A 26,460-nucleotide genomic window follows, 5' to 3' on the forward strand; every position below is an offset into this window, starting at 1 on the left:
CTCAAAATAATATCATTGTGGTGAACTTCTATGAAAACCAATCATTTTCATACCATTTCCATGACAGTTGTTATTGTTATTAGAACATTATGTCTGTTTTCATTAAAAAGGGAAACTCAGTGAGGCTTTTGTTCACTGTGACAATTAGGTTAATCTACTGATTTCAGTCAATTATTTTGCATAATGTCTGAGTAAAGACTTTCCATTAAAGGTAGAAAACCATTTTTGTTTTGTTTTTGTCAGTTTCACCCACTTTAAAGTAAAATTCACAGTTTTTTTTTTTTTTTTTTTACAGTCAAACATATAGTGACCAAAGATTTCCTCTGAGCTTGGTTGGACATCAAGGTCCAAATTCTGAGATGTCCCGCCACTATATTATTGTCCACAAGACTGCAGTTATTGTCAGATCCAAGTAAAGCTTTTTTCACTACACTCTGTTATTTATTGGAAGTTTTCCTTTTGTATCTTATTTCATTTTACGTCTCAAGTCCAAAATCTCCACAATTTCCAGTCTACCATAAAAGAAATTCCCACCCTGCAGGCCAAAACAATAAAAAGTTTCACATCGCATATAAAGGTTTTATTGTGCACAGTGTAATGTACCATACAATATACTCAAACAGATGTTTTAAAAAAGAACATATGACTCAGATATCTGACCTGGAAATGACCTTTTCCTCATTGTTTGGAAACTTCCTCTCACTTCTTGAGGAATTTTCGTCCCCTGGTTCACTGTCATCTTCTTCCTCTTGGTGTCGTTCTTTGAAGCCACTGATGAACTCCTCTAAGGTCACTGTGCCGTCTTTGTCGATGTCTAGGCGGCTGAAAATGCTGTCTGCTTCTTGGGTCTCGACACGGAGCTCCTGACAAATGGTAATGAACTCATTTTTTTCAATTCGCCCCGAATTATCCACATCGTAGGTGTGAAAAAGTGATCTCAGGTGGCTTTGTTCTTCCTCACTCATGCCCCTTGTTGATGCCATGCTTCTAATGTTTTTAATTATGTGGCTTCAAAAATAGGGCAATCCTTCAGTAAACAACTGATTGAGTCAATAAAGTTACAGATAAAGAACAACAGAAGTGCTACAACTGCTGCAGCCTATTGGAGTTTGACTGCACATCAATGTCAAATAGAAAATTTATCACTACATTTCCCTCCATATCCGAAAAAAATCCCATTACTGAAAGAGAAAAGACGGCAGCTCCAGGATGGTTTCAACCCTCCTGCTAACTCACTTTTATATCCTCCCTCCTTCTCCATCTCTTTCCTTTTTTGATAATCACACGTGGACACTCCCAAAATGGATACTTTTTTTTTTACAACCCCACTAAGATGGTGTTGCAAATGTTGTTGAAGCCATGTATCAGAAATGGAAGAAACCCTCCAGGCAAGCCAAAAAGAGCAAAGATAAAAGTGTGGCCAGTATCTGCAGATCAAGTAGATTAAATAACCTTCTGTTTCCCCTTAATCAGGTTGAAAAGTTAATCTTCAATATCAAAAACAGTTTTCATACTTTTTCTCTTTGTTTGCCATTGAGTTTATATTTTCCATAGTCGGTGGGTTCACCCAATGATCAAAGGGCCATGTATGGAAACACAGACAAACATGTATAGAAAAATATTTTATTCATACCTGAACATAAGTTATAATCCTCATGTAGACTGTTAATATCACAGGAATAAATGTATAAATGAAAAGAATAAATATGATGAAAGTAGAAATTTAACCATTTTCTTTTTTAGTTTGTTTTTAAGATGTTGATAGACATGTATGAATCCAGTACTTATAAGATGAGTATTTACTGTTAATCCTCTAAATATTTATCTTCAATATGTTGTGTTTGTCTATCCAGCTGCGTGCAGATGTCTATGTGTGTGTGTGAGTGTGTGTGTGTGAGTGTGTGTGTGTGTGAGTCAGGGCAGAGGGTACACTTGAACAGTAGTGTTAACGTCTCTGATCTCTTGCTCAGTGGGGAGTTGGGCACATCCATATAGATGGAGCACCTTCAGCCTAAAGACAGAAAGAAGGAAACATGGAAACAATAACTATTTGTCATTAACATTGTGCACTAACAGCAAACAGCCACCCAATAAAGCCACCACAATAAAGTTTTCACATATTTGGTTTTGATGTTGAGTGCTACATTTTGGATAAAGTTCAGCTCTGTTTTTCGTCCTGACACATCGTTCCCATAGTTACACCACTAGCAGCTGACCTGTTTCTGTTTTTCAAGGAATCACAACACAGTTGGTCGTTGTATTCGGAGCTGACATATTTTAGTTTTATCATCACAGTGATGATGAGGTGAACCTTCTTGTTACATGTTTGGTAATTGATTTCAACATCCTTTGAGTCAGTAGTTTCCAGGGCTGTGAGGTGATTAACAAGTTTATTTTTAAGGCTTTCCTCGAATCTGAACTTTTTCATTATGAAACACTGGAGAGACTTCAAAAAGCTGCTTAAATTAAACAATTATGAAGGGTACCACTCTTGTTGACCTTCTCACAGCTCATATAAATAATGTATTTAGTCTGTGATGAGGCGCCGTGAGTACCTATTGTTTGGCTATAAAGTCACAAACCAAGAGCTGTACCTGGGTGTAATAAAATAGATAAATAATAATAAATACTAGATAAAAGCCCTACATAGTTTTGTGTCAGTTACTGTTCTCAACATGTACGACAGATTGAAGGAAAAAAAAACAACATCATGTGTCTCAGTAAGGTGTTGGGACACCCTGAACCTCCAGAGATCTACAAGAGCCATAACATATAATCCTTTAATCACTTTAAAACCACTTAGTGACCTCTGAAGTGCACAGTGAATGAAGGCATCATGATCTTGGAAGAGACCACCCACATCAGCTTTTTTTTCCTTTAATATATCACCTTCCTGTATATTCATACAGCCCTGTGTATACAGTATGTTTTGGCTATCTGTAATAATATCAGCTGAAGTGCTCCTCTGCATTACTGTGTTTAAAGTAATTTTTGCCATTCTGTATTCACATTTGAATTTTTGCCTTAAATATCCTAAATTTTAATGACACAGAAACACAGGACTGTCATGGATAATATTGCGAACCTACATGTTAATGTTATGTCCATGGGTTTTCATTCTTTCAGTTGTGTTTCTGTTGAACTTAAACTGTGTGGAGAGTAAACAATGATGCAGTAAAGCGCGTCACAGAGCTGAAAGTACACCTTAAGCTGAACCTTCATAAACACTTTAAAATGTCTCAGTGTTTTCAGAGACTGTTGACTCTCTTCTGTGACATTATTGAAGACAAACACTGATAGTCTGTGTTTTCTGGATAGATTAAAATGTATTTGTGTGTGTGTGTGTGTATGTGTGTGTGTGTTTACCTCTTGCAGCGTCTGCAGAGCTTCAGTATGTTCTCTGAGCTGATGTGGCAGAAACTGAGTTTGACTGTATGGAGGTGTCCGCCGCAATAATTAGCCAACAGAGTTACCCTGTATCACACATAAACACGCTCACATAATGTCTGAACATCATTGTACCTGTACATCCATATAACATTTTACTCAACAGTTTAATTGCTGAGATCTGGAGACGCAGAAACACTACAAACATGCGCACAGCTTAAGAGGTCAAAGGTCACATCACTTACTGCAGTAGACAGGAAACACTGGTGCTCATGCTCTATAGTATCATTTGTATTGTATCGAATTGTATCATATCACCTCTCATATTCATAGCATTGACTCCTGCACACACACACACACACACACACACACACACACACACACACACACACACACACACACACACACACATTCTGACAAACACGAAGACATAAACAGCTACGTTTGTTGTGTGACATGTCTCCTACCCTCTGTTTCCTGTGTCAGTGGAGCTGACGTCCAGTTGCTGAAGTCTTCTACATCCCAGAGCCAGAGACTGAATGCCTGCATCTGTTACTGCCTTACAGCCACTCACATCCAGGGATCTGATGAACACACACACACACACACACACACACACACACACACACACACACACACACACACACACTATAGCTGTAAGCGTTCAAGATTGCATTATTCACGTACTGGTACAAACCACACAAACATTTCTTTTGCTTTCAGCAGAAAGTTTATATTTATTTTAGACGACACTAGGTTAAGGTCAGGGTGTGTGTGTGTGCGTGTGTGTCTGAACCTGATACAAGGTGTGTATTTGCTGATGCTGTGCAGTGTCACGTCAGTTACTCCAGAACAGGAACTGAGGGTCAGACTCTGAAGGTTGATACAGCTCTGGAGCAAAGTTTCCACTTTGACATTAGTGACCTGTAACAGTGAAAAAAACACAAAACAGAGAGTTTATGACTTAAAAATTCAGAGGTCAATCTAAAGGTAAGGCTCCTTACTGTAAAAATCTGAGATAAAATCTTTTTATCTTTAATCTTTTTATGTTTTTGAAGATGCATTTAACATTTCTTAAATTCTGAGTTAAATCTCAAACTCACTGCCTGTAGTCCAGTGAGATTTAGGGAAATTAGACATTTGAGTTGTGATGCCATCACTGTGAGACTGTGTGTGTTGACTTTTGGCACCTGGCCGATGTTAAGATGCTGGAGGCCAGGACACATCTAAAACACAGACACCGAAACTGTACATGCAGGGAAAAATGTATTGGTTCACACAAACATATGAAGACATGATGCAAAAGTAGAAAGAGTCATTTTTTCAAGTGCTTAAGCATGTTTGAGACATATTTTAGACATGGTGTGTTGTGCTAAACAACAGCACAATATGCAATTTTTTTTACACTTTAAAATAAGATCAATTATGTTATTATTACTTTTCAAAATACCTCATATATTGTCTGTAGACAGGATAGAGTAAGGAACTGACAGCCAAACACCTCCAACCTGCACAGACTAATGCGGAAGCACAACAACATGAATCAAACAGACATCTGAGCACATCCTGGTTATATCTGGACGGATCATCCACTAAAATGGCAGTAAAGACACATTTAGAACAGACGGAAATCAGATTAAAGACATATTTTTTAGCCAGATGATACACACCTGACAACCAAAACTGATGTTGCAGTAGAGGGTTAATTGGCTGAGTCAGTCACTTCTTTTAGGGGACAGGAGCACACACACAGCCACACATCTGTGCGCATGTTTTGAGTGATGTGGTCCGACATGCGCACACAGTTCAAGCTCACCCACTAACACACACACACACACACAACAGCAAACTGACCTTTCTTTATGTCTCATTACAAGTTTCATTAGTGGGTCATCGCTGACATGACAGCCGTTCAAGACAACAGCTTTCAGTCTCAACCTTTGAAGAAGAATAAATGAAGATGAAAACTGTAAAGCCATTCATACAGTTTAGTCATCCATACGTCCATCATTTATCCATTTTCTATTCCGCTTATCCTGTGTAGGGTTGTGGGGGGAGAATGTAACACAGACTGTATGTGTCTCAGCAAAACCTTATAACAATTCTCAAATGCACCATAAGCAGGTTTAAATTTTAACCTGCTAGGTTAAAATTTAAACCTGCTTGTGATGGACAGTTTTTTGATGTCTGGTGCAGCTTTTGAGTTTTTAAAGACACTGATTTATGGATAAAACTGAATCATGTAAAGTTACCATAAATACTGAGTAAACCTCTGCATCATCTTTCTTTAGGATACATGTTTATGACAACATGGGCAAACTGTCAACAAATTAAATTCTCTCTTCAATATGTTCAGTCAATATTCACAGTTCAATGACAACTTTTCATGGTGACGCTTGTACACTTTCTGCGTGTGTGTGTGTGTTTACGTGTGCGTGAAACTGACCCTGCACGGCCGTCACTCAGAGCTTTCAGTCCCGTGTCTGTCGCTCCACTCCAGCTCATGTCCACACTGGTCACATGATCACACAACTGACCAATCAGAGGCAGCATCAGGTCACCGTGGAGACCAGGAACACAACAACTGATGACCTTGAGTTCCTGTCGTTGACAAATGAAAAGACAGATATAAAGACAGTTTACTCAGCCAGAAAGTCTATAAAGTGTATTGATGCATAACAGTCAAACTGTAACTGAAATTTACTTTTCTAAAAAATTGGATGCACAGAATGTAATGTGCTTACTACTACTAACATAATTTTCAACATAATATTATTCGGCTGTAGCTGAGGAACCTGAGTGTGTTGCAGTAACTTTATATGTACTGTACTTATATAGACTTTGTTGACTCTGACACCAGGTGGATGGATTCAGGATGTGGGATCAATAAATGTACAGTGTCAAAAGAAAATGCATCAGGGCCAAATCCTATACAGGTTTTTTTTTAGCTGCCGTCTGATCTCCTTCATACCAAACAATAACATCCCGTTCTCAGTGATCATTTAAAAAAATCCATGATAAAAAGATCTTAAAAGTAATCTGTTGACTTGACTTGCTGTGTTCTGCTTGGCTGTTTTACCTCCAGAGAGTTTCTACACAGAGAGAAAAACATCTCCAGCCCACTGGAGGTGGCAGACAGGCCGCTGCAGCTGTACAGACACAGACTGCGAGGACGACGTCGGCCCACACACAACAACCACCGGTCTGACAAGGTGGAGTTTTCAATCCTCAGTTTTTCCCCTTCAAGAAGAGACGAAAAGAGGGAGCAAAACATAAATGTTGTAGTCAGTGCATGTACCTGTTTTGGTGTTTCAGTGCCTTGGCTGTGACCTACAGTGCGTGTGCGTGTGTGTGTGTTTGCGTGTGTTTGTGTGTGTGCGTGTGTGTGTGTGTGTGTGTTTACCGCTATGAGAGCATGTGATGGTGCAGCTCTGAGTTATCTTACTGTATGTTTGTCCAGGGAGTGGTACAGTACACCACTGCACTGGAAGTACTTACATCATGAGAACACACCATGTGGCTGTGACACACACACACACACACACACGCACACACGCACACACACACACACACACACACACACACACACACACGCACTTTAAAACTTGGAAATATTTAGGACATCCCTCCTACTCAGGTCATGAACTCCAAAGTTTAAAGCTTAACAACCAAATAGTAAAAGGCTTCAAATGAACATTTACTCAACCTAAACACCAACTATAAACTAAACATGTCCCTTTCTGAAAGTGAGATTTGAAAGCCCGGTGCAGTAAAAAGACGTACAGAGTGAGTGGTCAGCAGCCACCGTGTTCAGGCGCCGGCAGACCTGCAGCACTCTGCACAGATCACTGTGAGGCAGCACAGACAGGATGGACAGCCACACCTCATCAGGCAGACACAGCCAGCGGTCGCACTCAGGGACACCTGCTGGCTGACAGGTGTAACGACCACAACACAAACACATGTACCAACATGTTACCAACCCACAAAAATGAGATATTGATAGACAGCAAAAGTACTTGAATTACATCCAAAACTGTGAAAACATCAATATTAATGACATGTTTTGTCCTGCAGAAACTGTGTCTTTCAAAATGAAATACAGTTAGTGGCATTTGAAGGTTTTTATGCTCTAAAATGCATTTTGATGCAGAAATACAGATTTCTTACACTGTATTTGTAGTCAGTGTCCACATCAATGTGCTCTGTTGCACCTGTAATAGCAAACAAAGACTCATGTTAAAAGTTCTTCTCAGGAGCTTTTTAAAAACCAAAAGACTGAAGATAATTGAATGTAACAAAAGTCTTTAGTGAGACTTTACTTATCACATAATCAGTTTAGTTTAATAGCCTCTCGCCCACATCTTCTCATTACACAACACACATTTTAAAACTTGTGACTTTACATGTATAAATCCTTACATGCTGAATGCCAGCTCTGTGTCTAATTCTAGTTTAGTTCAGAAATTAACTGAAAAGTCTTAAACTTAAGATAATTATTTAACCTTGTGAGGACCAGATCTTTGTCCCCATATAGGAGCTGTGTCCTCTCAATGTGACTGTTTTTGTACCTACAACATGATTAGAACAAGTTCATGAACACAAACTCTAATGAAAATCCATTTTATCTTATGACTTGCTGCTGGATTGATGCTTGATAAAGTGTGTAATCAATTTCAAACAAACAAATTTCCCAAAGGAACAGAAGTAGATCTCTGTTATGTGGCACCACAAGTGAATCCTCATTAAAATTTAGCCAGTCATATGCCTTAGTGATGACTTTGGTCATTTATTTTTTCATATATTTTAAAGGAATTACGTTTGTTTGTCGGTGATATTCAGTTAATATAATTTTGGTGTTTGATGCTCACCTGCGGCTTGAGATGTTGGTCTGGGGTCGTCAGGTGTTTCTCCATCTCTAGAGGTTGATGTGTGTTTCAGTCTGAACTCTGATGTGTGTCTCTTTGTGTGTATTTGTGCATTTAGTTTCTTTGTGAGTTTGATTATTCCTGCTGACTGAGATCTGCAGGAGACAGAGGATGAGATTCAGTTTGACACACTGGTACAATACAGAACATCATAGAAACATTTCATCAGAAATTATAAATCATGCCTTTGGAGAAATAATCTGATGTTCATTTTTAAATATTTTGAAAGCAAGGTAGATTAAAGTTCTTTGTACTAGCACTAGTAACCATAATAACTTTTTTTTTCAAATTATTGATATTCAAGTCTGAGCACTACTCAAAAACAAAAAGCTGAGCATCGTTGAATGAGTGAGCGTAGATGAGGAGAATGAGAATTTTAATTCACTGAATCCGGAAAAATATCACTAGTTTGTTGTTGTAAAAATCAATAAATCATGTTCATGTGTTTGTTTTTTCTGTTACCTTGGAAATATGCCTCCATTTGTTAGAGAGGACAAGGACACGCTTGACTTTCCACAGAGCCTCCAGGAGGGACCTCGACCTCCATTTCTCTTCTTCTGACCTTTGACACCCATCTGAGGACAATCTACGCCAGGATGGTGTCCGACCTTCTTTGGCAGCAAAACTGACCACGGACAGATCACATGAACACACACAAATCATCATCCTTGTGATACACGACACATTTCACTCATTAAACTAACTAAACTAAAACCTTTCCCTCCACAATATTCTGTGTTTGACACATTTCTCTGCACTGCTGCAACATTTAACTTTATACTTTGCCTTCAAAAAGATATTTCATACCTGAGTTAGCGGCAACACTCTCCTCCGCACGAGAAACATTATCACCGGGTGCAGTCCACAAGTGCTCTGTTTGTGTTTTAATATGCTTATCATTTGAATTTGCAGCTCTCTTTATAAAATCACCATGTTTGTTACTATCAAGGTCCAAATGTGTGGCGCTAATGACAGTCTTCTCTTTGCTCTCAGCACAAATGGCTGCTGGTGTTTCCTTCACAGTTGTTTTCAAATGTCCTTGTTCGGCAAGTGTTGACCCATTTCTATTGTATGTGGTTCTGTCCTGGTTTTCATTAATAATAGCTGAAGATGTTTTTGTGAGGTCTACAGCTGTAACACCTCTGCTGCTTACTTTACTGAGGTGCTTTTTTATCTCTGCGCTTGTGTCGAAAGAATCAAATTCAAAGCGAGGTGTCTCTTGTTGGCTTTCTCTCATTCTGAAGTGATCCATACAAAGCTGATACTGCTCATAGGTACTCAGATTAGCCGGCATTTTCAAATGACAGCTAAAATTGGGGTTAGCGGTCTTTTCCATTTGTTTGGGTGTCTGCTCAGACTCACTGTGGCTTTTGTTATCTTTTGCATCCATCCTAAAACCTGAGCTTGACTTTTGTTTATTATTCATCTGACCCTCCCTAACCTTTGGTCCCAACTTCTTCTCAATGTTTGCTCTCTTCAGCTCCATCTGATCTCCTGATACTTCTTTTTCTGACTGAGCCTCAGCTGTTTTATAAATCATATCTCTTTGATCTTTGCTTCTGTGAATGCCCTTGCTCAAGGAAGATGTGGATCTTTCAATCAAACATGTTGCACCATCCGATGATGCAAGCGTTAGATTTGTGTTTCTCTGCCTTTGATTAGATATGGATAGACTGCTTGTTCTGCAGTTGTTGTCTTGGCTAGGCGTTTGTTTATGGGTGGCATCGTACAGCTCCATATTTTTCTTAGTTTCAGTAGTTTCTCTCTTCTCAAGCCAAGTTACCTCATCTCTCCCTGGGGTGAAGGAGATCGGGATGCAGGGATCATCTGGAAAAGGAAGTTTATATCTACAGAGGTGATTATTCAGTTCACTTTTTTTGTAATGTGATGGTTCAAGTTGCCAAACTTTCTCCATCCTCTGCCTTCCTTCAAACACCTCATTACTACCTGCAGTACAGGTGACTCGATGACGGTATTTAGCTGCAGATGAATGCTTATATACTGGTGATCCTCTCTCTGTTTCCCTCTGATTTTCATTGGCCAAAATCAAACTGTCAGCTCTGCAAAATTCGTGGTGAACCTCTGATCCACTGCTGAGGAAACTGTGAGCCCAGTCCAACACGTGCCTCAGCTTCTGCTGCTCACTGAACAGAGAGTCGCTGAGAACATGAAGGTTGATGCTCTGCCTACAATTCCCAGAGTCCTCCAGGAGCTCTGACACAGCACTTTTTGCTTCGGCAATTGGATGTGTCTCCACAGTTGGATTTGCTACTTGAACAGTCATCTGTGGTTGATGTTTTTCAAAATCATCCATTGTGTTTGTGTTATCTGGCCGGCTTAGGTTTCCTTTCAGAAATAATGAAGCGTTATGCTGTTGTTAGCCACACTAACTGTTTTCTTTCTCCTCACCACTTCAGTAAGACTTTGTGCATCTTTCTGTTGCTCTGAGATAAATTGTTGTGATAGAAAATGTGTTGTCCTGTTAAAACAGAAGATGCAGAACAACTATTTATCTTTGATGCACAAAACAAAAAATACTTTTACATAACACAATCATACTGTATCTTATGGTTTAGATTTTGTCTGAGTCCCATGAAACAACATCTATAGTTTGATGCAGCTTAGAAAATCACAAGTCACTCTTACCATGCAGATTTCATCTCTTCCATTTATTTCTGTGCAGTCCTATTTAGTAGGTATGGAAAAGTCTACTTGAGGTGTTTAGATGAATTTGTTTCCGACTAAAACTGCACATATTCTCTCATTTAGTAGAAAATAGACTCTCTCTACTGTAGTCCACACAAGTTTTGAACACTCTCCGTATCCCGGAAATCTTTGTTACCGTGTCGCTCACACAAACATCACCATAGAGACGCCAACACAAAGTGCAGTATTACTTTCACATCACATGATGGAGACAAGCTTTGAGTAAATGTTGGGAACTGGTAATGATTATTTAGGAAATGGGATTTTTGGATTTAACTTCCCTTAAATCTTTACAGTAACTTGTATAAAAACAGTTATATAATGTCATGTAAAAATAATCCACACAATATTCACCATATTTCAATATATATATTCATTAGGGAGCTTTATTGTGGCAGTATTAACATATAAAACAATCCATATTTTATTTTTAAATAACATACAAACATTCAAAATTTTCACTTCACAAAGTTTATAAGGCTTGGTTGTCCCAGAAGGGAGGGGATCATTAATTATTTTCTTTTTCGTTGTTCTTTTTTTCGGATTCTTTTTAAATTTAATCTCCCAGAGTTGCTTATTAAAAGAGACTGAATGACAACAAAACAGTTTGACTAACCAAGAAAACAACAGAACAATCAGTTTGACTAACAATCAAAACAACAAAGTGACCGTGCAAGAGAATCTGCTACTGTACATGCCCACACAACACTGAAATAATATATTAAACATTTTCCTCTTGTACCATGTGATGTCCAATAGTTTTGCATACAGTAGACCTGAGTTCAAATATTTAAAATCTTAAATAAATTAAGTAAAAGCAGTATTTGTGTTTTTAATCAGTATTCAATTCCAGGTGTTGGTTGTCTGCAAAGGATATTTGTTACGTTAAATTTTTACTGATAATTAAAGGCAGGTAATTACATTTAAGGTTTGTAAATACTTGACTCATGTCAGAAACGTCTGAAGTTTTATTAAGTTTTACCTCAGATGTGACATCAACTGGTGTGTGATTTTTTCAGAATCACAGTTTTATGTATGTACAGGCAACAAAAATTGTACTCTCGGTCCGACTGTATATGCTGTTTGTAAAACACAATAACTCAAGTCCAGTAGCTCAAAACAAGAGCTAAATCTCAAAGGGGTTAATTCCCTTTTAAACTCATAAAGGCTGCTAAACTAATTAATGAGCTACAAACTAATATAATGCTACAGTGTCATGGGGCCAAAGATCTGTTAGATCTGTTGATCTATTAACAGAAAAGGCCTTTAGTTGTTTGCAATGAGTTGAGCTTATTTCCATTCACTCTAGTGTTTTTTTAACCAGCTAATTACAAACTGTTAAACTGTTAATGTCTCTGAATTCAACTGATTCAGTTAATAATTCAGATTTAATTAGCAGTTTTTGATTTGTTTGCACTGAAAGTGAATGAACCCCCAACCCCGCCTATGATATACAGTAGCTAACATGTTAGCATGCTCCGTTAGCAATGAGGTCAGGTGTTAGCGCTAGCATTTAGCATCTGGCTTTATTTTAATGATTCACACACAGCAAAAGCACGATGAAGCTAATTAGTCAAATATTTGAGAATTTCTCTTTGTAGTAAAATTATCTTTTCCAAGCTGCGATCAAAAAGCGTTCCGTTTTCCTCTGAGACATAATTTAACTTGTTTTTGGATCAACTGTGCTAAACAGAATTTTCAATGGGCTAACCACATGTGTTTAATCAGGTCAAATCAAATTGGTCATGATTCAAATTAGACCCAAAGCACAGAATATCATGTGCTTTGGTTTTTAAATGTGGTCACAAAACCTCACAGAGAGAATAGCCTTCAATGTCTCGAACTCTAATCTTTTTTTCTTTCCTCTTCTTGGTAAAAACACAGAGAACATGCATTCATAAGATGGTCAAGACAGCCAAGCCTATACCTAGATCGCTTTACACAGACAAGACACACAGAGGGAAGAAAGAAAGGAAATCTTTACCAAGATAGTTTTTTTTTGTTTTTTTTTTGCCACAACTATAAACAGTATTTACAGATGAGGGCATGCGGTTTGCATTAAGAGGTCAGCAAAAGGAGCCAAGTGAGAGATTCCCCATGTTAGTTAGAGGAGGATGAAGCACACAAATAAAGGCCGAAAGCCAGGGACGAACTATGTCTGTACAGCTTTGTACATGAAGCCTATACAGAGCCTTTGTTTTTTTTACTTAAACTCTACAGTGAATCGCTCGAGCATTTTGGTGCATGTGCATACTGGAGGAGCAACAGCTAAACGTGAAGACAGGATGATAGTTCATGTCAGATGATATCCCCTTATATTTGTTCAAAAATGTCACAGGATGATGGTGATCATTTAGCAGTGCATACAGATCAGATTCACCCATGAACTACAGTGAAGCTGTTTTCATCTCAGAGTCTGTGATGTTAAATGCAAAACGTCGTCGTCATAGTGGTTTGGCCCTTCGCTTGGTTTCAGCATCGAAACTCAGTGCATGTACTGTAGTAGGAAAATAAATGCTTTGTCCCAAATAAGCATGTTCCTGTTGTTAACTGCATATTTTCTATATGCATAAAGCTTGTTAATGCATAAAGTCTACAGAGTTACATGACAACACAGCTGATGATAATATAATAATATGAGGCAGCAACATCTGATTGAATATAATGAAAGGGCTTTTGATGATTATATGCGTTGCAGAGGCCTCTGTAGCAGCCAGCCTACTGTACAAAGAGCGGTTAGTGAAAATTAAGTATGGAGAGTGATTACTGTATAAGAGCTTTAAAAAAAGAGTTTAGTCTCCAGTATATGACGGCCAAACTGCGATTATTTGCTCTCAGCAGTAAATCTGGTTGAAGTAATAATTTTATTTCAATGACATGGATTCATATGTAGAGGAGTGGAATGAGGCAACACAAACAGTCTGCGGCCATGTTTATATCTGGCTACACACTTGGTATAAATACATACAGTGTTTGGATATTCATAATAGAAAGACATGTATGAACTTTATGGATAAAATATACGGTGTATGCAGTGATTAGATGCAGTTTTTTTTTTCCTTTTCATATTTGAGAGACATATTTTGAACGTAAGCTTTGATATTATTTTGAACATAAGCTGCTAATGCCCTTTCCTGAGAAGTTGATCCAAATCAAACTACATTTTGAACAACTTTTTTTTTTTTTTTCATTTGATCTGAAGTCATTTCTCTCTGTGTATTTCTCTCCTTATACTCTGGCTGGCAGGCACTATCTGTGTGCTGAACAACCATCTAATGACGGCTGTACGTTCCCAAAAGTGATTCTGTGTTCGCTCAATTTTATGACAACGACCATACAACTGAACAATAAACTAACAGTTAAAATCTTAACCTAGTCATGTCAATTTTATTTGTATAGCCCAATATCACAAATCACAAATTTGCCTCAGCGAGCTTTACAATCTGTACACCAAGACAACATCCTCTATCTTCAGATCCCCGATTTGAATAAGGAAAAAACTTCCTAAAACAAAAACCTTTAATGAGGGAAAAAATGGAAGTAACTTCAGGAAGAGCAACAGAGGAGGGATCCCTCTTCCAGGACAGACAACCTGCAATATCTACCTGTGTATTAAAACACTTTTGGGAAGCCCAGCCATATCAGCAGTGAATGTCCATGAACACAGCCTATAACTGCTTGTACTGTTGGTCACTGATATAGTAAAATGAGAAAATACCATCATGTTTGCTGTTTACGGATGCACACAGTTGCAGTCATTTAAACGATAAAGACAAGATGCTCGACTCGATGTTTTAATACAGTCTTAGAAATGGCTACAAATCATTTCTAATTTAGTTTAAACGCCTCTTTAAGTTAAATAACTGAAACTGCAACTCCTACATGTTCGTTTAATCAGATCAACCTCAAACTCTTTACGATCTGTATGAGAGATTTAGACAATGAAACGCATCACTTGACTCTACATGTGTCATGTACCAGTATACCACTCTATCACTTCAATTTCCACTGAAACATTCAACTCTATTGTAACACAGCTCCCCCAAAACCAACCATCAACCCACCAACTAACATGTGACCTTCTCAGGTCCCAAATCCTGGTTTAAGAATCCTAACATGACGATATTATTCCATACGGTAACTTTTTCTATTAGTAACCCATCAATTCTTTATACGTTTTCTGTTCAAACTCTCTTAAAACATACCAAAAGATGCACTTGTAGCCTTAATTAGTGACCCAACATTTATCTCAGAAGACATTTAGTAGTTCAACAAAACACAAGAATGTTTTATCATCAAAAACAGACTGATAATCCTCTCATGCCGCCCTCCTGTTTCCAAAATGACATCACATAATCTGAAACAGTTGATATCTGTGGTCTGTGTAAAAGATTTGTGCTATAGCCTCTGTAGGAAAAACCCAGGATGCTACCACGTCAACAAACGTTGACAGTAGTCTCAAAAAATAGCTTAAATTTCTCAACACCCATCACCCCGATAAACTTCAATAAATTTGCTTTTTTTTTGGTAATCTTTTGTAAACTCTTAATTTCAAAATAAGCTCAAAGTAGATCCTCTGACTGAAAAATTCCTGAAAGATCTGGATCACATAAAAATGTACAAAACTTTAAAAACAACTTATTTAAGATTGGTAGTAATTATCAATATTTCTCTTTTTGTTTGTTAAATATATATAATGTACCTCTGCCTGTGGCTATTGTTGCGTTCAGTGACAAATCAATCATCTCTCTTGCTGTTTCCGCTCACTCCGTCATGACTGACAGGCTCTGTGACCAATCAGGCGCTCCATTCTGAAGAAGAGAACCAATCAGAATGGTTTGTGATATTTACCAAAGAGTCATTGCATCAGCTATCAGCATCAGGAGTGAACAGACCAAATTTCTAGTAAAACGAAACCTTCTTCAAAACTTTTTTTTTTTGACTCTTTTCTGTCCATGAACTCCCTCATTTTTCCTTTTTATGAATCTCTCCCTTCCATGAGTTCTTCCACCAACACTTACAGTATTTCTTGTCCTCTTTCTTTTCAGTTTATCACTGCCAAAAGTGTCCGTCTTAACAAGTGATTGGATCCTATGATTAAGAGCTCTCTCCTTTCTTCGAGATGGTAGATTTTGCTGCTAAAGAGGTGAAACAGTTTTACTTGCTTCAGTGTAATTCAGCCAGAAATAATGTTGTACAAAGAGGCGTCCTCGTTCTGGGAATCCATTACCCATGTATCCATCTGAGGCCCCTTTTTAATAAAATATCTTTCTACATCTTTTTAAGCCCTTTCCAGCTGTGGCCTCCATCCTTTACCTCATTAGTGATGCTTTGCACCTGCTCATCATCAAGTGAAGCAAGTGAAATTATTTCATCTGATTGGCAGATTTGCTCTTTTGTCTCAAGAGACACATTTAAGACTGACTATAAGATTAAATTACATGTTAAGACAGACTTTTGGGCATCTTTTTTTTCCCCGCAGTGACTCCTCGCTCCCTATTTTTCCATCTTTTCCCTCTCGTCCTCTCCTCTTCAGTCTGACCAGAGGTTCTCCATGGCCATGCTGATCTTACACAGGATCCAACGGCGGAGAGGGCAGTAATACTCGTAGTGAAACTGCTCAAACTCCGGCGTCTGGCGGATCTCGTGGAGGAATGACACATCGATGTCTGACTCCAGCAATAGCAGCAATGTGGGCACAGTGACAAACAGGACGCCCATTACCACGGCAACAAAGCGGGCCACACTTAGCACGCAGGCGTTGACTCTCTCATTGGACGACAGCAGGCGTAGGCTGCTGGTCAGGACTCCACCCATGTGACTTCTAGCGGCCAGCCTGGTGCGCTCGTAGGCCCGGTCACGCTCCCTTTCGGCCTCCAGCTGGGCCTGGATGTCGGGGTCGGCGTGGAGCTCCCTCAGCAGCCTGGCGGGGCTCTGGACCGGGGAGGAGAACAGTAAGTCGACGCCTCCCTGGCTGTCGTCCACTGGGGTGGGCAGCATGCTAGCACAGGGGCTGAAAAGGAGAGGGACACATTCAAATACATTTTGAGAAAACATATTATTATAGTATAAATAGAGGGGATAAAAAAGGAGAAAGACGAGAGAAGATTCTCAAAGGCTGATGTCAAAGCAGCTGTTTTCCTGTAATAATAGCAAAAGAAAAAGCAAAACACCTGTTCACTGAGCAGGTAATGGCCAGAAGTGCAAAAAAGATTACAACTCTCACAGGATAATTACACAAATACATGTTGCTACAGACTTGTCCTCATCAAAAAAAATGGCAAGGCAGCTTCTGGGGGCCTAAGTGAGATGCTGGGAAGTAGAACAGTTCTGAGGTTTGCACCAAAAAGATACAAACAGGTGTTTGGAGAGGCTGCCAGACAGGAGACATGCCAGATACATTGTACCAGCAGGTGTGTTTTGTAGAAAGCAGCACAGTTTTGTGCATTGTTGTATTTGGATTTAGATTTACCTTTTAAATACTCACAACACTGTTAATCATCAATTTGTAACATTTTAAGGCAATGATTTGTGATGCCCACTTTTTACCTCATCTGGGTTGCAGTGATGGATTAACTTTAGTAAAAATAGCATCACAACAATGTAAAACTTCTTCACTACAAGTAAAAGTTCTGCATTTGTAAACAATACTTGAGTAAAAGTATAAAATCTGATAAATATATCAAATTCTTTAAACCTGTAGACAAGTTCAGAGATGGTGAGTGCGCCGCTGGCCTCGTCATCTTCCTCCATTTCATCTTCAGCTTTGGGCGTTTGAGGTCGGAGATTTGAGGTTTCCATGGAAACACGGGGAGGCTGCAGGTCATTGCCCAGAGCGGGGTTTCCTACGTCAGTACTTTGTTGCTCTGTGTCTGCGGGAGCGGCTGAAGGTTTGAGAGGAGACAAGGGGACCGAGTCCTTCACAGACACAACACCTTGTGAGAGATACGAGACGAGATCGAACGAGTGAGACACACATGTAACATTTGACACTGCATCACATAACAGATTTAAAGACTGAATCCTATTAATTAATGTCTTACTTTCTTATGAGGAGGCAAAATAAGGATGAAAACAGCATCATCGTAAGATTTAGACTGAAGAGCTTACTGTAGGTGTTATTTTTTCAACAGTGAATTCAGTTTTTTTGTTTTTTTTTTTAACACAGATTGGTTTTACTGACTCATATTCATAATTTCATGTTAGCAAAGTGAGGGTCATGTCTTCCTGGACAGAAGGGGATGACGTGTTTTCTAAAGGGGCGATTTTGTCTGTTATGTACCTTTCAATGATATACTCTCCCTGTTTTTTTTACTACACTATATGCTAATATTATAGTTTACTATATAGATCATGACTTAATGTTTACAGTTCACTATTTTGGCAGTTTACAATTACTGTACTATCCCATTTTTGTTTTACAAGATGGTTTTAACAAGATTATTTATACCACTGATCACTGAAAATTAATAATAAATTTAAGAAGTAGGATAGAAGGATATTTTTTACATGAGTTTGTTATTTTATTTTTCTGAGCTGTTGTCAGAGTCGTCACACAATCAGCCGACAACAGTCACTTGATTTATTCCAGCTATGAATGACTCCATCATTTCTCCTGTGTGAAGAATTGTGAGAAACTGTGTCACAATATTAAAAGATCAAATGATTTTAGTATGCATGCTGGCATTTTGTCAATATATTTTAACTGTAATTGTAATTTTTCTGTGTGAATGTGTTACATACTCAAAACACGGTTAAAATGTGTGTATTGTATGTAATTAGAACACTTTGCTGTGGTTGTTTTACACTGCAGTTGACCACATTAGCCACATGATGGCGAACCGATACTTCTTAAGGATAGAGCACTCACAGATATCAGACACTGTTTGCATGTAAAATGAAAAATCAATAATCTAACATTGTTCAATAAATACCTAACCTCATTTTAAACCTACATTACAATATTAGTTGACAGAAAAATGTTTATTCAAGTGTTCTTGTCTGCTTTCTTCCAAGTGATGTTGCAGCTTTACAAGTCATTGCATTTAGTCTACGGATGCTGCCAGGGGACGTTTACATAAGTTCTCCCTCTGCAACAGTGTGAGTAATACAGTTCAGGCTCACCAGCTTCATGATGCTGTATTAACTGTTATTGTGTTTATGTATAATGATTTCAATTTATAGCGAAATTAAAATAAAACAGTACTGCAGTGTCATTCCTGCTGATGTGATTCAGCCTGACAGCAGAACCGCGTGTGTGTGTGTGTGTGTGGATGCTCTTCACTTCGAGGTGTTAACTTAATGATGAGTTTCTCAAATATCACCTACGGCTCAGTGCACATGATGAATCTGAATACGTATGCCTGTGTGTGTCTGTGTGTGTGTGTGTTTGAGAGAAAGAGAGAGTGTGTGTGTGTGTGTGTGTGTGTGTGTGTGTGTGTATGTGTGTGTGTGTGTGAGTGTGTTAAAAATAAGCCCAGCTGTCTTCCTGCTATGGATTAAATAGGAGCTGGGGGGTAAATGTCCAGTGACGTATGACTCAACTAGTCAACACTTCTCTAATCCAGACGCTATCTCTTGATCGCACACACACACACACACACACACACACACACACACACACACACACACACACACACTCTCTCTCTCTTTCAAACACACAAACACACACACACACATAACATAAGTGCATGACTGACAAGCTTAAAATGAAACCCGGTTTTCTTAGTCCTTGAAAAACATTTTGTTGGTTTTCCTCCAAAAAGTTTACTTCAGAGGTTATTTCCTCAGTATGTAAGTTACAGTATGGAAATGATCAGTATTCAACAAATATGTTTCAGTGTGTAATACTAGATCTGTTACTATTGTCTTGCAGCGCATGAACCAAAGAGTCATACTCTTTCTGACAAAATGGACAATTACAACCACAGTTAAGGCCAATCATACATTTCCAACAAATTTGACAGTTTTGACAGTGCAGTACATTTTCAAATTCAGATACATTAGCATTTAATATCTCACCATACATGGCTGAGAAACATAAATGAAATACTGAAGACATTACTGCATACTGGTAAGGTGGCTGTTTGATTTCCACAAATGTCACAATGCTCTTTTGTTCCATTTATCAAAAGGCTTGCACACAAAAAAAAATCTGCCACAGAAACCCGAGGCCAAAGTGACTAATCAGTTACCATGCCAACTGTTTCAAATACAAGTTGGGAGAAATTAAAGACGGACAGAGAGGGAGGGAGTGAAAAACCTGAGGAGCAAGTGGTGACAGCTACCATGGAAACAGAGTCAGCAAAAAGGCGACGAGTGAGTGAACTCGGAGAAAGAAAAAGCGAGGGGCGCGTTAAACTCGAAAACAGGAAAGCAGGAGAAAAAGAGAGTAAAACAAGAGGAAGAATCTGGAAGCAGAGTGATGATAAAAGGCAACATTTGAATAGTATTGGTAAATAAATACTGTTTTTTGCTGCAGACCTGCAAATGTGTTAAAATAAGATAATAGAGCAATATAACAGATATATAAAAAAATACTCAAAGACAAATAAGAATAACAAATAAGATAAAAACAAGAGGAAAACAACAATCTGGAAATAGAGTGATGAAAAGTCTGAACATATTTTGTGAATAAAGACTGTTGCAGCAGACCTGGGGTGTAATAGTATGAATAAGAGTCAAAAATGGCACATATGATGCAAATAATGTTGATGATGTACTGTAGATCATAGTGTTGTACAACTGATCCACGATGAACGGAATTCTTGTGTTTCCTTTACTGACTTTAATTTGCAAATGTAATGCCAAGTTAAGAGGCTTCTGTCTGTTTCTGCAAATAATCAAACCAAGAAAAAAGCTAAAACTCTAACAAATTCCATTGGCTACTAATGTCATGACATGTAATGCCTGGTTCCTTTTTGAAAAACACCCGTATGCATCTCATGTCAGTCATTAGAGACTCTTATAATCATTCAGAATCTCCTTCCCCCCTTCTCATTTTTAACTCACTATGCTTTATTCCTGCTTTATGGGAAAGTTGTGCATCAAGGAGGAAAAACATTTACAGCTAAATTAAAGTATTACTCTATTTGACTGTTCGCAAGTACCACAAACTGATGACCATCACCACACACAGTAAGTAACAGTGATGTCTGCTTACTGTTTCCTATGTGGGCAGCCAAGTTCATCTCATATCTTGAGAAAATAAACCCGACCTCATGTGTAGAAAATGTTTTATTTTATGTTTTCTCATCAGATGAAGGACATCCTGAGTGTTGCCCCCCCCCCCAGAGTTAAAATACTGTCTGATTTCTGTCCAGTTAGCTCAATAACAAGCCTGTCCTTAGATGTGGTGATTCACAGTACAAGGCGCTAGATTCCTGTGTGGTCACCACTCACACACACACGGAGACATGGAGAGTAGGGTTTTCCCCTGTTATGAACGTGTTGACAGAGCTATTTATCTTTGCCATGAAACCTCATCGTCGTCACTCAAACACGTCCAATGTACAGTATATATACCTATAAGAGCAAATAGACCCCTCATTTACTCTACTGTCTGTTCAGCTCTTTTCACTGTCAGTTGGATTAATTTCTCTACTCTTCTAACTGAAGCAACACACATGACTCCTGACACTCAAGAAAAGTTTTAAATGTCTGTGAAATATTAAATTTTTAGCTTTTCATACAAAAGTTTTCAGCCGTGTTAAATGACGTACTGTATTCCTTGTTAAGAGTGCTTGTTTTGCATGGTATCAATAATGCAACAATGCTACAAAGTGCAGTGCATTTCACTGCAGACTTTCTCCTCTTACGCACACCAGATCTTACTAATGATCCAACAATCTCTTTTATTGGCCTTCCCTCTGCAGTCTCAAGTGACAGAGAGCAGGATCAGATGTACAGAGCAACATCTGAGTGTCAGGCTCTAGGACACTTCAGCAGGGTGGAAGCCTGCCAACACAGGTACTTGAAAATGAGTCCAGTTTGTGAAGGACCACCCTGCAGACTCAATGTTCCCTTAAACAGATTATAAACTTGTGCAGTCACCAGTTCTCTGTAAATCAAATTATCACCATATCTAAATAAAAACTGCAAGCATGTTGTAATGATTAATTACTGACACAATCATAAGATAATACAATACCTTATTAGAGTTTCATCAAAAGATCAAACAAAATAAAGCTTTCTTTGTAACATTTTGCCCTTGCCTTTGTCAAACTAGGATTTGAAGTCAAGAAACTTGCTTATCTCATAAAAGGCCTCATAAAACTTAAACGGGAATAAAAGCATCGCAGCTGTCTTCTGCGATCCACATATCCACTCAAATAGTCAAAGTGTTAAAGTGTTATTTGACCACAAATCTGTCCACTATTTCTCTCTAGTTAATTTTATACATTGTGCATGCTGCATGCACTCACACACACACAGACACACACACACACACACACAGACACACAGTTACACACACACACACACACACACACACACACACACACACACACACACACACAGACACACAGTTACACACACACACACACACACGCACACATTAAAGAGGTCTCTTGAGAGTCTAAGAATATTTGACAGATTACACTTACAGTTTGCACCAGGCTGTTGCCACAACAAACCTGGCAGCCCAACCACTCGCTCACACACTCACTGCACATTTCAAGTCTATTGTACCTCATTCATTTAAATGTAGAAACACATTTTAAAACTGTATCACACTGAGACAATGTGAAGGCCTGTGCTTCAGTCTTCATGTGATGTGTTAAAGAAATGCACTTATTGGGATTGACAGCTATATAAAACGTCATTAAAAGACAGTAAACTTGAGGAAACTGCAAAACAAAAGATGCATTACACTGAACATGTATGTATGTGTGCAACTGGATGTATTTCTAACTCGTATTCCTCCCTTTGCCACTTCATCTTACTCTGTTCCAGCGTATTTCTCTGATGTGCAGTACTGGCTCCGGCGATGCGTCCCCCATGACCCACCAGCCGTACATAAACATCTCGTGCCGTGTGATTGGCTATACGCAGGTGGAGGCTACGTCGTGTTGTTATCTTCACCTGGCACCTCAAGGCTTCTGCCACTACTATCGATGAGTCTCGTTCTTCTGTAGCCTCCCCTGGGTGGAATACCTCGAGAGGCCCGGCCTGTTCCTCCTCCATCCCCTCACCCTGCAGTCTGTCTGGGGTCAGCTCGAGTCCCCCTGCCCTGCCCTGGCTCCCACAGCTCCGGGTGTCACCTATGTTGGTTCTGTCGCTAACTCCCAACTCCAAGCTGCTCTGCATGAGGCCGCCTCCAACATCACTGCTGTTTCTGTGCTCAAGAACCTCCATCATTAAGTCTGATGACGAACCTCGGTCCCAGCTGTCTGCTGCAAGACCCCCACACGCTGACTGACTGGGCTGCCAGCTGAGCTCAGACGCTGGGATGGGTACGAACACACACACACACACACATGCACAAATACACACACATGCCTATACATACACACTTAGACAGACAGTGAGAGACAGCGTCACCAGACACATTCTCTCTCTCTGATACACAGACATGGTGGGCCTCTGTGAATGTCAGCGATGTTAACAAAGACTGGAGGGGCATTAGTGATGGATCAGGCCCAAAGCTGCAGTTTCTATATTTAACCAGGTGGTCCTGGCTGGAGAGGGGCAGCTAATCTAACAGTGATTACAGAGAGGCAGGCCTGACCCAGGATGGGATGGGGATCACTTTCTTTTCCTCTCTTAAAGTCTTTCTTTATCTCTATCTTTCCTTCTATCAGACAGGGACACAAACTTTCTGCTTTTCACCAAAATACTCACCCCTCTGAGCTAATATGTGACAGACTGGACTTTTATGTGGCCAAATGTTAAATTATTGTGAATATAACTGTATAACACTTTGCTTGAGGAAAAAAGAAAACTTATGGTGATGGCAGGAGTGTGCGTAAGGCCTCAAATGTGAGACATGAATATGAAGCCCTGAAACATCCATGTGTGACAGCCTCAGCCAAAACGTGACTATTGGATGTGTGTGTGTGTGTACACGCACGTCTCTGTATGGATTTTGGTAGATAAGAAGGGGACAAGCTGTACAAACAGAACAAGGTCAGCATTGACCTTGGGTCAGCTTCCTGTTTCCCTTCTAATGGCTGAGATTAGTGTTCTGAATATAGACAATGATCCTAGACCATCTCGAGGACACTTTATCCCAAAGTCCTTGCAGCAGCAGCCTCCTTAAAACAGTCAGCATTTGACTGTTTAAAGGCAGCTGTGCTCAAAATGAACTCGTTTGTATGATTTGTCATCCGACCACGTCTTATAGGCAAAAGCGTTAATACGAGCAGCCACACTTGAAGCCTGCTGTCATGGGGAGGATGCGATAATCAATCAAACGGGGATAACAGCACACATTTTCAGGACAATCTTCCCTCGAAGGCACTCATGGTGTTGCACTCGGTTGTACACACAAAAAGTGATGGTAAGTGAAAAATGAGCTTGAGAGAGAAATTCAACCTCTGTTGACTTTCTCACCTCCAAACACCAATCGCTGCATGAAGTGGGAACGATTGTAACTGTAACTCTCTGAAAATACAATCCAACAAGCAAACACACTTCATGTAGTAATGGGTATGCCGAGGTGACAGAGTACGTGGGATTTAGACTTCTCTCTCAAGTTCTCTTTTTGTATTCTACCAACTTCATCATTTTTGGGGTGTTCAACAGTGTGCAACACCTGCTGCCACCTCTGTATCTTTAAATGTGGCCATTCAGAACAGCGATAAACACTTTTAGCCTTTAGATGTACCCCGGCCTTAACCTGGCTTTATCTAAAGGATTCTATAATTGTGGTCTTAGACATGTATTATGCTAGTATATTTTCAGAGCAATTGATGGTTTTCTGTTTTAAATACCTTCAGGATTCAGTCCTCTGATTGACCAAACACCAAAGTGTGATCATCTAACTCACTATCATCTTCCAAATCGTAAAACCGGGTTGACGACGGGCTTTTAGTTGTTCTGGGAAACATCTAGTCAATCTGTCAGAATCTGATCAGGAAATAGGAGGATACAAGATCTAAAACTTGTCCATAACAGCTTATTACTTCACTTACATGCTTTTAATATATTTAAGATAATAAACAAATAAAATATTTCCTACTTTATTGACTAGTATACAACACAGAGGGGCAGGAAATGCAGGAAATGAGGCGTTTTCAAATTGAATCTCATGTCATTACTCAGCCTGTATCCTGTCAGTGGTGCATGAGGCTCTTCATTTGATGACTACCTCCTGCCCCTCCCAAACTAACCAACTCAGACAGCCGAGATGGTTACTGCTGCAGCTCTTTGACCCTGAGCCAAGACAGAATTGATTTTCCTCTAAATGGGATAAGGGAGATATGAAAAAGAGAGAGAGAGAGGAGGAGAGGAGAAAGAGAGGCGAAAGAAAGTGAGAGGATGGTCGTAAATTCTGTCAGAGGAGGCGAAGAAGTTTGAAGAGAGTGATGACATAAACGGTATGATCGGACTTTACATGTGTGAAGCCCTAAAGGGTGGGGTCGATATGTGAGAGTGAAGGAAGGTGAGGGAGGGAAGGTGTAAAAGATGGAGGGAAGGAGGGGGGGAAGGAGTTAGGTAATAAGAGAGGGAGGACTCCATGACTGTGAAAGACAAAAGGTCAAGTCCTGTGGTGTGAGGAGAGCATTGGTTGGATGGATGGATGAAGGAAAAGAGAAGACAAAATACAGCAACAATAACTCAGTGGTACAGACAGGATCTTTGCAAAGTGGTTTTATCGCTTTCCAGAGCATCATTTCCAGTAAGGATGGAGTGGACATGTGGCCCTCACTTTGAAAATCACATTTTTTTGTTTCAGTCAGATGCACTCACTGAAATTATTTTAAACAGTATCCAGCTGCCAAAATACAGATGATAGAAAATGGACTGATTTGATAAAAACTCATCTACCGTAGGTTATTACCATCTACTCACTGCACTGTTTTGTGAACTGTCCTGTGTTTTGCCTGCCAGGTTACAAGCTGCTGTAAACTTCTGAACTTCTGAAACAAGCAGCTGGGGGCTCCCAACCTTTTAGTCTGATGTACCACCACAGCCTCAGATGAGCCCAAATACCACTTCATCACCACTATCGTGCTCCAAATGTGTTTAATTTTAATATGGATATATTCAACACTGTTAATCATATAAAAATTGATCATTTGATCCTGGCATTCACAATTTTTGTTATCTTTCTTTTGGTCAAAGTTTGTATTTGTGCTACTACCACTTTGAGTGGCACTGAGTCAGGCAGGTGGTAGGCTGTGCTGTCAGCCTGTGTTAGTAGTTTATTGGTTATTGCGATGATAAACATACTTAATTTAAACCAACTTTTAATGCTATTTCTTTGTTTGTTTTCCTC

At 39.3% G+C, this 26,460-nt stretch overlaps 2 protein-coding genes across 3 annotated transcripts in view; both read right to left on the reverse strand.

Annotated features, from left to right (window-relative positions):
* Window positions 1–1,717: 1,717 nt before the first annotated feature.
* On the reverse strand, window positions 1,718–11,064 carry LOC121903820. The gene is made up of 15 exons (XM_042421212.1): window positions 10,962–11,064; window positions 9,123–10,794; window positions 8,778–8,940; window positions 8,259–8,410; window positions 7,558–7,601; window positions 7,171–7,318; window positions 6,467–6,627; window positions 5,834–5,988; window positions 5,242–5,325; window positions 4,838–4,904; window positions 4,491–4,613; window positions 4,184–4,311; window positions 3,855–3,971; window positions 3,367–3,474; window positions 1,718–2,011 (listed from the first exon to the last, which is right to left on the reverse strand). The coding sequence occupies exons 2-15, from the start codon at window positions 10,627–10,629 to the stop codon at window positions 1,915–1,917; spliced, it is 3,054 nt and encodes a 1,017-aa protein (XP_042277146.1). The 5' UTR covers window positions 10,630–10,794; window positions 10,962–11,064; the 3' UTR covers window positions 1,718–1,914.
* Window positions 11,065–15,414: 4,350 nt separating this feature from the next.
* Window positions 15,415–26,460, reverse strand: part of frmd3 (FERM domain containing 3) — a 52,310-nt gene continuing 41,264 nt past the window's right edge. For both annotated transcript variants that reach the window (XM_042420074.1, XM_042420073.1), the window contains exons 14-15: window positions 17,719–17,956; window positions 15,415–17,034 (exon numbers count right to left, since the gene is read on the reverse strand). In XM_042420074.1, the coding sequence (XP_042276008.1) occupies window positions 16,554–17,034; window positions 17,719–17,956 (719 nt within the window). In that variant the 3' untranslated portion in view covers window positions 15,415–16,553. The remainder of the gene's footprint in view (window positions 17,035–17,718; window positions 17,957–26,460) is intronic.

The sequence above is a fragment of the Thunnus maccoyii genome, chromosome 9, assembly GCF_910596095.1.
Source record: "Thunnus maccoyii chromosome 9, fThuMac1.1, whole genome shotgun sequence".
Lineage (NCBI taxonomy): Eukaryota > Metazoa > Chordata > Actinopteri > Scombriformes > Scombridae > Thunnus > Thunnus maccoyii.